Source organism: Bolinopsis microptera, chromosome 1 (assembly GCF_026151205.1).
Source record: "Bolinopsis microptera isolate Bmic1 chromosome 1, MBARI_Bmic_1.0, whole genome shotgun sequence".
Taxonomy (NCBI): Eukaryota; Metazoa; Ctenophora; class Tentaculata; order Lobata; family Bolinopsidae; genus Bolinopsis; species Bolinopsis microptera.
The window spans coordinates 4,710,177-4,723,140 of NC_087072.1; the positions used below are offsets into that span (position 1 = coordinate 4,710,177).

At 38.0% G+C, this 12,964-nt stretch overlaps 1 protein-coding gene across 2 annotated transcripts in view; it reads right to left on the bottom strand.

Moving 5' to 3' along the window:
- LOC134826526 (probable E3 ubiquitin-protein ligase HERC4) overlaps window positions 1-12,354 on the bottom strand; it is a 32,390-nt gene extending 20,036 nt beyond the window's left edge. For both annotated transcript variants that reach the window (XM_063838923.1, XM_063838916.1), the window contains exons 1-11: window positions 12,222-12,354; window positions 11,911-12,075; window positions 11,567-11,710; window positions 11,263-11,438; window positions 10,815-11,117; window positions 10,359-10,536; window positions 10,187-10,246; window positions 9,897-10,021; window positions 9,440-9,637; window positions 9,083-9,222; window positions 8,765-8,880 (exon numbers count right to left, since the gene is read on the bottom strand). In XM_063838923.1, coding sequence (XP_063694993.1) covers window positions 8,765-8,880; window positions 9,083-9,222; window positions 9,440-9,637; window positions 9,897-10,021; window positions 10,187-10,246; window positions 10,359-10,536; window positions 10,815-11,117; window positions 11,263-11,438; window positions 11,567-11,710; window positions 11,911-12,075; window positions 12,222-12,318 — 1,702 coding nt within the window. In that variant the 5' untranslated portion in view covers window positions 12,319-12,354. The remainder of the gene's footprint in view (window positions 1-8,764; window positions 8,881-9,082; window positions 9,223-9,439; window positions 9,638-9,896; window positions 10,022-10,186; window positions 10,247-10,358; window positions 10,537-10,814; window positions 11,118-11,262; window positions 11,439-11,566; window positions 11,711-11,910; window positions 12,076-12,221) is intronic.
- Window positions 12,355-12,964: the final 610 nt, after the last annotated feature.

Here is a 12,964-nt window from a genome sequence, read left to right on the forward strand (position 1 = left end):
AGAGGCTACTTTACAGCTTTTCCAGTTTAGAATTTCATGAGTAACTATTGTTAAGAGCCTGACCTTATCATTTTCACAATCTAGGAGGGACATAAGTCTTTAAAGTTAAAAACGAAGAAAGAAAGCTTTAAGAATCAATAAATGTAACTTAAAACTTACTTCAATGATTTCACGCAGATACTGGTGTATGGACCACGCATCCTGATAAGTATCTATTTTCAACCTGCGGGAGCGAAGATATAGATGGATACAAAACTCTGGAGATCGCCAAGGCTGAGTTTTTTAAACAAACCGGTTAGTTAGTATTAACATGCAAGTATTTATTTTACACTGAAACTTATCCTAAAACCACTCAACAGCTCTGCAGCAGCCGGAAGTCCTGAAAACAATTCTACACTAACCCCAATGATAATCACTTGGGGATCGTTAATATATCATCTATACTATAAACTTGACGAAATTTCCTCGGCAATAGCATAGAGCAGAACAAATTGACCAAAAATTGACCTTGTTGAAAACAATTTCAGCTCGCAAATGGAGTTGAAAGCTTGCGATTCTTAGCAGGGTTATAGAAAAAGGATATGCATAGAATTAGAATTAGAATTTTGATTTAGGCATTATAATTTGTTCTGTTATTACGTCAGAAGTGAGGGAAAATATGTGTTAGAATAAAAGCACAACTTCAGGTAAGTTTTACTGCACCGTTGCTTAGCTACCTCAAATGATTGCACGTGCTTCAGCAAGCGTGCTACCTTATTATATTACGAATGTTATTTTAGAGTAAAAGAGGAGTGAAACACTGAACACATTGCTCATAATATTTGCCTCCCTAAAGCTAGCAAAGTCATATTGATAAATTGGGAGGAGAGGGACTTGAAATCCGGTGGTGTGCTAGAACCTTTGAGTGGTGATTTTGAAGTAGGATCCATCGTTCATGTCAGGTAACAACATCATTCAGTATAATTAAATCTCGCTCTATTTCTAAATCAAGTTTAAAAGTTTTTGTCTAAAAAAGTGTAAAACATAAAGAATAACAATTACAATAATATATACCATGTATATGGTATCGGGTGATTGTCAGATCAGATGGTGGTCCAAGAGAGACTGCTGGGGCACCTGACAGAAAACCGTATCGCAATGAAAGCCCCGAAACGGTGTCAGGTTTGTGACTGAAGATTCTGATCAAGCTCAGGGTTGAGTCTACACAGTGTCGCCACTTGCCGATGCCATTTGATGCGAGAAGACACTGATGTAAGTGGGAAGTTATGTCTAAGAAACAGCGTGTGGTTCGGGTGCCGGTTGAACGCATGTAAAAGGGAGGGTATATCCGTATTTCGCTGCTAGTGATGCAGTCCTTGGCCCGGTAGCTAAGGCTTCCCCGTTTCTCGCTCATTTGTGCTCCGATGGGCTTGTGACCTCTGCGGGGGTCAAGTGCAGGATGAGGGACATGGCCGACCAGGAGAATGTTGTTTTTGGGAGATAGAGTAGGGTTGATTTGGTGTTGTGCCTTCGCAGTTTAACTGTATCTTTACTGTATTGACGTGGATCTTACTAGTATAAGCATTAAGCAATAATCTTACATTCAGGGCTGAGTTCAACCAAAATAGACCTACAGAGATAAAGTTTCTAACACAAAATGATATTCCAGCCTACTTCATAACCGTGGATGTTGATGGGAAAACTGTTAACTACGGAAATGACCGGACTAAGGTATATCCTTGATGTAAATACTTGAGTTTACACCTGATATCTTGATTAGGTCGATGCGTTGTGCTTAATGTTAGATGTGTTTCTCAGTTTTCAGTTGGAACGGATATGATATGCATATATTGAGCTCCTTGATTTCCCTGATCTACCACACTAACTGCAAGGGTTAATTATAAACACTTTTAATTTTTTAAACAATGATGTTCGAATGTTACACAAAATAATCCCAGTACAAAAAGACCTTAAAGAACCAATTATCACCTGGCGGAACCTACGAATACTACATTTATGTAACCAACGAAGGATATTCCGTGAACTTTAACGGGGAAATTCTAGAACCTACTCTTTTCGCTAAAACCGGTAAATTTTTGAACAGAAACTTTCAAAACTTAATTCGTAGAAAAAAAAAAGAAGAAAGATTTACAGTTACGGAAAATTTTAAAGACACCAGTCCAATAACGGAATACTATAAAATAATTATAACATTTTGTTAAATGTAATAAAACGTAAACTAATGTTATTACGAAATCTGTCAATATCTCAGATTGGCAGTGTATGGATATAGACACGGACTACGGTGGATATGACATGAGTACCGTATCTTCTACTGGACTAGGGGACTGTTACAAGAAGTGCAAAGATTTGGTCGGTTGTCAATCGTTCTTGATCATCTATAATGTTGGAAATGATGGCTTTGTTGAGAATGATGTCCAAAAACTGAATGATTGTTATTTGAAGAGTCGCAAATATGGTGCGGGAGCGACAGCTAAAGCGGGTCTAAAAGCAGTCAACATGGATTGCTTGATAGGTTTTATATGTTTTATTTGTGTTCTTTTCCTATGGAAACTGAAATTGACAACATTATCAATTATTGAACTAATAAATTATAAAATGATTTAAGTTGATTTTGTGCAATGTTGCTCATGCTTATAGAAGAAAACAAAATTGGCTAACAATCTGTATCATGTCCTTTGCAGATAATACGGATGTAACGAAACTGCAATGCGGAGGCGCTCTTTTCAACAAAGTTGAGGTGTTTTCTGGTAAAGGTAGGAGGTGTTGAAAGTTATGTTCGAGGTATGAAAGACATTGTTTGAGACCTGTTCGAAATTTGACCGAATCGAAGCAGGATAGTCCGATTTCTATTTAGTCTCTTATAACATTAATCAGTAAACTTTGTAACACTTTTACCCTATCAGTTGCTCTATGCTCGCTCCCTTTTTTCAGTGTTAGATGCATAATGTGGAAAAATAGTAGAAGATCAGCTGCAGTTTTGATTTATGTGAAAGGTCCCAATTTGGTCAATTTTGTGTTTTTATTGCCAGGGAGATTTCGTCAAATTAAAAATATAGTATAACTATAGAAATAAGAAAGTGGTTTACAAAATATTTCTCAAAATTTTTTTGGAAAAAGGCTAGTTCGGAAAAATTTGGAAATCAAATGTTTTAAAATTCTAATATATTATAATACATTGATTCATTTTGCTGAGAAATCTGATTAAGGATTTGAAAAGTAGAACCACCGATAAGCTTGAAAAAAGACATTGTAATACCTGTATCAAAATTATTACTATATAAGATGCTTATTCAAACCTAAAATGCTCAAAAAATCATCATTTCATTACAGATTGTGGGGGTATCACGTTTCACAAGAAGCAGTACAGACTGCGTAAAGGAGCTGAACTTTTGGATAGTGAATTGTCCGATATAACGTGGACATTCAGTGAGTTTATATGTCATTTAAGACCTTTAACCATGATGCCAGTCAGCTAAGGCCTTGGAATTAAGCTAAGGGCTGTCAGTTTGAGTTGAAAAGTGATCATGTACTCGGACGTAACCGATAGCTCAATCTTTCTACGCAGGGAAATTTTAAAAACTTGGCCCGTCGGCCTTCATTTTACAACATACTTACCAGCAATATCTATCAGGTTGTCCCGCTGGAGAAGGAAAGTCATCTGATGGAAAATGTGAAAGTTGCAGTGGGAATACTTACAGCGATCAGGGTACTGGATCATGTCAAGAGTGTACCGGCTGTACCGGTAAGTCCAAAACGAGACCGAGATAAGCAGGGGGGCAGGGGGCCGGGGGGGGGGGGGGGGGGTAGGGATGACATGTCCAACAATGTCCGCCTTTGTCCTGTCCTTGGTCTTGTCCCGAGTCAAAAAAATTACAAAGTTATCCTGGAAACAACTTTTGTTTACTTTTCAGGTTACCCTGATCATAATGAGCCATAAATATTTTTTCTCATTGACTAATCATTCAATACCAATCCTGTAAATTATTCCTTAATCTGACAGTTTCATGCGAGAGTCTTCCCTCAAACTGGAATGAAATGATGACAGAGACAGAGTTCCCTCTTCCGCCTGGGGATGAAGTGTCCCTGAAGTGTAGTCCCGGACACACTCTGACTGGAGACAGCACTGTCACATGTATAGAAGGAACAGATTTCTCATCCACTAACGCTCCCTCTTGTATAAAAGGTTTGAAGACATTGGCATGGTGCAATTATTGGTTTTTCTTCTATTCTTAAAATTTGAGATCATAATGAGCCATGAATATTTTTTCGAAGCCGACCATTTGATTCACGATTTTCGAATGTAGTTATTTCTATAAAAAATGCCACCATCTAATAGGTCTAGATCTTGTATCCAAGTACAATAGTCCTCGGCAGTATCCAGATAGCCTGACCCCTGTTCGTGAACAGTTGTTCGTGAACAACTTATGACATGATGGTTACCAGATCATATGACTGCATAATAACAGTACACAGAAGTGACAGACCGCGTTTTCTGTCAGTCCCGTCAACTGTGATATCGTAATGCCAGCTAGTCCTTTTATACTCAAACATAACAGCAGTTGTAAAAAGGTCTTGAGAGTGAGCTTCTTTCCAGAGAGGACAATAAGAAGTCTCGTGCATTCTCTAGGGAGCTGGAGGCCGTGGGTCCATTAATTTCGTTCAGTAGACAGAAGAGTACCATGTCAGGAATTGGAATAGTTGTTGTTGTTGTTGATGATGGCAACTGATAATGGCAAATTATGCTAGTCGTAACTAATTGCATTCAAGATACCATACATACCATTCAATTTCATAACATTTCATGATTGATATGCGGTCATATGATCTGGTAACCAATCAACTGTTCGCGAACATTTTGCTGTCCACTTTTATCCGCTAATGTCCGCCTATGTCCGCCTATGTCCTGTCATGTCCTGTCCTTTTTGGATTCTATGAAACAAGCGGACATAGACGGACGTGTCACCCCCCCCCCCCCCCCTTTTTATACACTGATACAGCCATCATCGTATCAATCTAATGAATGCTTCTACTGTTTCAGATTGTCCTCCTGCAACATACAAAGATGAAGAAACTACAGAATGCAAAGAATGTCCTCCAGGAACTTTCAATGGAGAGGCGGGGCTGAAAACTGAATGTTCTGCCTGTGAGCCTGGGGAATTCAGCCCTGAGGGTGCCACCTCTTGTACATTATCTTGTGTGATAGGAAATGAATTGAACACCGAAAAGAATGAATGTGGTGAGTAATCAAATACAGTAATTGAATGTTTTGGATTTTCTCAGTAATTTTTGCTGGTCTGCGTAAGATAATATATAAAAACAATTAAATGTAACAAAAAAAAAGTGAAATAATAACGTAGTTCGTTATCTAAGATGTTTTCTATTAAAAATTAGTTCGACAATAGGGGGCTACGATGGTGCATGTCAATATTATCATCTTGAAACCTCTTCAGAGCCCTGTCCAGCAGGAAGCTATAAAGACAGTTCCATGACTGAGTGTAAACTATGTCCTGACAACACTTACAGTGCAGCGAGTGTTGGGCTGTGTACACCATGTCCTCAAGGATCTCACGCTAGTAAAGATAATGCACGTTGTGGTAAATGTCTAGTCTTACTAACTAGTCTTACAGCTTACTATCAGCTAGTCTTACCGCTGAGTAGGGATGTAATTTGCTGATAACTTTCATTTTTTCGACCGCTTTATCGTAAATGACAAGTATAAACCAACTTACATCAAAGCTGAGGAGTGAGGGACTAATCATTCAATACCAATCCTGTTAATCATTCCTTAATCTGACAGTTTCATGCGAGAGTCTTCCCTCAAACTGGAATGAAATGATGACAGAGACAGACTTCCCTCTTCCGCCTGGGGATGAAGTGTCCCTGAAGTGTAGTCCCGGACACACTCTGACTGGAGACAGCACTGTCACATGTGTAGAAGGAACAGATTTCTCATCCACTAACGCTCCCTCTTGTATAAAAGGTTTGAAAACATTGGCATGGTGCAATTATTGGTTTTTATTCTATTTTAAAAATTTGAGAGAAAGCATCAATTATTGCATATTATTGGTTTGATTATCCTTCCACAAAAATTAAGCAATTGTCTAATGATCATGTTTGAACATTGTTCTTAAAATCCTCTTGCAGACGTATGCAGCCAACTGCCGAATATACAGAACCTACAAACGCTCACAGAGTTTCCAGTGTCCTATGATACCCCGGTGACAGTGCACTGTGACGCTGGGTACTCTTTAGAAGGTAGTGACGTCATCACTTGTATCAGAAATGATAACTACCGGTCTGTCCATGGTCAACTTCCTTCGTGCGAAGAAAGTGAGTCAAATTTAATCTGGCAAAGAAAAATATTTTATCTTTGGATTTACATTCATCTGTTGTCGAACTGTAATTCTGTGCAATTCTATCAGAAATAAAAATTATAGGTTAAAGGTAGAGCAAAATGTGATTAATTTAATTTGATAAAATGATGCACATTTTCATTAACTATAATGGTTGTTGACTCTCAAACTATCAGAGTCCTGTTCTGGTTTACCTCCTCACATCTCACATCTGAAGACGGACACGCCTTTCCCCGTGAGTCACGGTACAGAAGTGTCAGTCAGTTGTTCAGAAGACAAAGAACTGAGGGGTGACGAAGTGATCACGTGTAACCAGGTTACAGACTTCCAGTTTCAGCAAAAACCTAAATGCAATGATGCCGGTATGTGTTAGATTGTTGCAACAACTTTTAGGAGAAAATCAGATGATTCTTTTTATTATGGTATTATTTTGATATTTTCTAAGTAACAAAATGCAGCAGAACACCAAATTTATACATTGAAATTGACAGGAACTTGTACGGAGTTGCCGATAGGAAGGCATTTGAAAACAGATTTAGTATTCCCGGTGAAGAAGGGAGCTGAAGTGTTCGTGAACTGTGTTGAGGTGTTCACACTCATTTCTGGAGACAGAATGATAACTTGCGTACAGGATGCTGACTACATCTCACAGAGGCAACTTCCCACTTGTATTATTGGTGGGTGAAATTTATGTCATTGTCATGCTTATTTTACCTGACGTCATATTTACTGATATCTAAATGGCTACGAATGCAAATAAAAACATTTTAGTCCGCTTAAATTGGAGCTTTTCCCATAACAGTAGTTACTTCCAGATAAGTGTAGAGGACTACCAGACATCTTCAACTTAAAGACCAGCAACGCACTACCAGTGGACCACGGAGCAACAATAGAATTGGACTGTATCTCCGGATACAGTCTGTCAGGGAGCAACCTTATCACCTGCATCAAGGATGCGAACTGGGATTATGAGGACACTCCTAACTGTGTTTTAGGTGTTTTTATATCTAAATCAAGCAAATTTAATAATATTAAGTTTGATGATTATCTATCATTAACAGAAGGCCAATAATATGGCATCCCTTTAGCCGAACAATGTTACCTAAACCTTTAACAGATTCTTCTAACTCGTTCACCCTCAGAAATGTGTACAGAACTACCAACCTCTGTATCAGACATGACAACAACCAGCACATTCCCCGTGATAGTAGGAACTGTGGTGGAAGTGAACTGCAAGCCAGGTCACACTCTCGCCGGTGACAACACTATTATCTGTATTAAAGGCACTTCCTTCACCATCAAGCAACGACCAACTTGCACCATAGGTTTGTTTTCAGCTGAGACTTTCAACCGTCGATCAGTTGCGCTCCTTATATGGGCTTATCGTGTTGCCATATAAGGGCAATTTAATTATTTAATGCCTTCTTTTTCAAGATAAAATGTTTTATTCCAGATTCACTCAGATACTTCCAAGATTATCAGCACTTGTCTTTAGTGCAATAACAAATATCAAGAAAACACTAACATTACAATATTTTCTAGAGTACTGCACGGGGATGATGTTAGAGAACTACCTGTCAACTGACTCCACATTTCCAATAACGTACGGAACTGCTATTACAGTGGAGTGTGACTCTCAACACGTGATACAGGGTAGTAAAGTTATTATCTGTCAGAAAGGGATCCTCTACTCTCACCAGTCCTTCCGTCCTCGGTGTGTCAACCCAGGTAAACTTACTTGTTATATATTGATTATATATTATTTATCCTACAAAAGAATTTATGTGATGAGTTACTTCAAACCTGTTTCTTAACAGTGTTACTAGCTTACTTTACAATATGTTACTGTATACCATATTATGTTAGTCAATGTTTGCCCAACATTCAAATGACAGTTATGTATTCCTAACATCCTGTGCAATCATATCAAATATTTCAGATTTCCACAAGTAAAACTTAATGTATCTTGTTATTATTGTCCAGTCTAGTTGTTCTTTACTTAATTGTACTGTTCAATAATCAATAACTTTCTCCCCTCAATAGCCAACGAATGATATTTACCCTTAACGACAGATATAAAATAAAATACATTGAATCTAAGATAGTGGGATGGAAACTCTACTGTTCCGGGGGCAGTGCCTCCTATCAAGCAGATGGTTCTCTTTTTTTCCATCGTTTATTGGGCCCCAATCCCACCCACTATCGTGGATTTTCTAATGTTCCAACCATTTTTATTCTTTTAAGCTTAAAAGGAATATCTGTGGTTTCGTTATTGACTGCTAGCATAATATTTTCATGTAACATAATGATATAGCATATTACAATATTCCATAAATTTGATATAATAACATTATTATATATTCATAGCTTCATAGCTTGCAGTTTGTACACTGAAACTAATGACTTACTTAACCGCTTATTATTTTCCACGGGGTCATGTAGTCGATTAACTAAGCTTCTGTACACACTCCGCTTGAAGACTGATAGCAGGGCTTCAAAAAATGAGACTTCGTATCCTGACCACCTGATGTAAAATTAATGTAAAATCCGGATTGGAGTATTGTTTATGAGTCGCATGGTTGCAATGTATTCTTGTGTAAAATTGTATAAATTAATGTAAGGTTTAACTTGTCAAATTATTGTTATTAAAAAATTTAAAATGTTTGAAATTTGAGATGTTCTAGGTACATATATTATATCTAGAACATTTCAAATTGTGAGTTTACCAGTTACGAAGTGCTTTTAAATGCTGCTCGGGAAGTTCAAGTAGAGCCTGTGAGAATTGAGGGACAAAGTCTTTGGGATAACATAAGGAAGGGAACTCTGGTAGTATACAGAACACCCGTAACTGCTCTTGCGTTACTATCTGAAAAGAGTTACTTACTAAGAGTTACCAAGTAAGAGTTACTATTTGCAAAGAGTAAGATTGCAAGATAGATGAAGTTAGTATCAGTAACGCTACAGTACTAGATCTAGCAGTTCAGAATGTCATAGTTACTTCAATATGTCCGGAATTTAAAAAATTCATATATCGAGCAAAATAATTAATAATAAAATGTCACGTGAAAACCATAACCACTCACATCACTTGGGAGATGAGGTATAACATGGTGCTCCAACATCCCTGAAATAGCTTTGTGATACTCCGCGTGTTTTATAGTCCGTAGTTGTGCCATTGTCTTTCTCAGCCGTGTCATGTCAATGCCACTACCTTCGCCTAGCTTTGTTCTGACTTTGTGTGGCACGAATAGACTGTTGATATTGGCTACGTTCCCAAACAGCTGAAAATATTTTAAATGTAAATTTAGATTGGGGCAAAACTAGGAAATGTCTTCGCCACAGAAACGTGAAGGTTATGAGGGTATGAAATTGCAAATTTGTTGTCATTTTATTTGACCATTTTACGACGTCTTGTCTGGCATTTTAATATCTGTAAGTCTGAAAATCGATGACTCTAATGCAGCGCATACCTAATATGGAAATAAACTTATTAAAAGTAATGTATTTTAATGAAGTAATTAATCTTTAGTCTTAACTTACCCGAGTAATATAGGTAACTAGTTGAGTAGGATCATTAAGTTCTTCTAAATCTGCTAAAGTAGATGCGAACTTTTCTTCTGATAAGTCACATGACCGTGTGTTACAAAACAAACTCTTGTTCTGTTCTGTTGAGAAACAATTGTATTAATATGAAAACATATTTTCAGTGTTAAGTTGAGCATTTTGAGTTTGAAAACCACATGCGCAGAACTATTTGCAGTTTCACAACAATAAATCTTTGACCACATGTGTAATGTTGGTTGGTCGTAGAGTCGTAGGGTAATACTCACTTGAAAATCTTGCAAATGTCTGTTCTCCACCACAATAAATATCTCCCAAGAAGAAATCAGCTGAAAACAAACAATCACTTTTAATCTACTCAATAAGACGAGATAAATTTCAATTAACTAAAGTCGCGATCAAAAATGTATTAATGAAAGAAGAGTAGAGTATATAAATTACCATCAGTCCAGATATCAGGGAAGAGAGTAGGGGTAGGAATGTTGTGAACTACTCTCCCCACACCCAGCTGACCGGAGGAGCAGCTCCCCCACCCGTATAGCTTAGCTGTGACGTCATCAATCTCACGTGACAACGACATGGCTATCACGTGGTTATATCCAGAACTTATAGCATCTATCTGAAACAGCAGTGTTACAGTGGTTAAGTGTTTACCAAAGTTACGTACACTTCCTACAATATTACTGATCTTCGAAGTGAGTAGAAACTAGAAGGGATACAATAATATTACATGTTGGAATTAGTTGAGAAATATTGGCTTTCCAAGTTAAACATTCGATTACTAGATAGATAGATGATAAGATCCCGAATTGAAAGCTCAAATTAAATTATATAGATACAGTAAATGCCGGTAAATGGTTCCTAAAATAGATGTTATAAAACATCTCTCTAACAAACCTTGTCACCCATAAGTTCCTGAACCTGTCTCGGAACTATCTGCTGGCTTGTATTGGCGTGTCCGAGTTGCCCATAATTACCATCACCCCACGTGAACACAGCTCCTTTAGCAGTGAGCACTGCTGTGTGGTGCTCTCCACAGCACACAGACACTATACAGTGACTCAACATAAGGTGCACTAAGCGCGGTGTGGGGCGACGCATCAGGTCACCCAGACCAAGCTGACCAAATGAGTTACTGCCCCAGATAAAGAGATGACCGGAGACGGTCAGCACGCCGTTGTGTCGCGCTCCTGCTGATATCTGGGGAGGAAGTGGCGTGTGAGCCACGAGGCTGTTAGGTATTAAAGGTTTTCAGGACCAACTTCCATAAAAGGAATTATCAAACGTACTAATACAAAATCAGTTGATAGATAGTGGACTATCACCAGAAAGAGAATGTACTGACTTGTATGATAGGAACTCCATCCAAAGCAGTAACTCTGCTCGGTGTATAACAAAGCTTCTGTTCTGAGTTACAGCCAAGTTGCCCAAACGTGTTATCCCCCCAACTGAACACTTCTGCTCCTTCACATAACGCTAATGTGTGGCGAGCCCCGCATGAAACATGGATCACTTTTACACCTGATTGGTTTAATTCAGTTGAGTTTATCGTGTTCACAAGGTTACCTCACAGATGGTACTACCACATAATGTTACTCAAATTTAGTAGGTAACATTAAAGTATCATAATATGTGAAAAGTAAAGTAACCTATGAGGGGTCTGAGTAAGGTTGGTTTCTGCACGAATTGTGGAGGAGGATGCCCACATTGGCCCTGAGAGTTGAAACCCCAGGAGCAGACTGCTCCTGAACTTGTTACTCCTACTGTGTGATCTTCACCACATGCAACTGATTCTGTGAGAGATCATGTGATATATTTCAACAAAATCGGTAATGGCAGCATGTAGCATGTAACACATGGCCCGATCAAATCCTGTAGTTGCAGTCACGTGTCATTACTTCAACCTCCTTCTTGTCATTAACCACCACTTTTATAAATCTTAAAGGGCTAACAAAGCAGCAGGAATTTCAATATATTTACTTATAGTAATTACTTATAGTAAAAATTTCTAAAGAAGAAACGATAGCAGGAGGTGTGTTATCTCCTGGTCTGCCGAGCACCTCAACTTGACCAGCTGTATAGAGCAGACCATCTCTTGTTAGCACAACTGTACTCCTCTTACTGCCACAGATATTGCGCACATTATCTCCACTCACACCTGATGCAAAGGGAATGTAAACTGTGAAGTTATATTAAGTCATCTCATGCATGGTAGTTATGGACGAAAGAAGGTACAGTATGAACTTTTCTTTAGTGAAAGCCAAAAGACTCTGTGATCCAAACTAAACTAGATTATATATGTACCTTTGATATTTAGATGATTTAACTCTAGCACACTCCCATTTCCAACTACTCCCAGTTGACCATCAGAAGCTCTACCACAGCACCAAATGTTAGACATTTACCTGTTAAACATCTACTGTACACATTCTTAATAGAAGAGGATAGGGTAAAGCACATAATTTTGTCATTTTTGGCAATTTTCCGACTGCCTGATATAAACCATGGGTTTTAACCTCGTCTGAAATTCCGATTTAGATGAAACCTCCACCATGTTATAGTAGACAGTCTAGGCAAGTTCTAACACAAAAATGATTGAAATTGCTGGGGTTGAAGATGTTCAAAAAAATTATTTTGAAAAAATGACAAAATTAGGTGACTTTACTTAATTTTGTCACCCCGAACCTAATTTTGTCACTTGAAGATTGTGCAAAAAGTAACCGTTTCTCGGTATTTTAGACTACCTGGATGCATCATTCGAGCGCTTTTTTACCAACATTGACCTCAAAAATCCCAAAGATATGATGTTTTCATAGTTTTGTAGCTTGATGAAAAGATGACACTTTTTGGGTATCTAATCTTAGAAAATAGCCCCAAATGCCCCTGAAACCACTGGCAACTTAAAAAACGATTGGTTCTAGGCCTAGGTTGAAATTTTCATGTCTGTAGATAGATCACTTGCTTAGTAATTTCATCAAATATTTTGTTAGTCATTGTAGATTGAAAAAATCAGATTATCCACCTAATATTTCTCGGCGAAAATATGC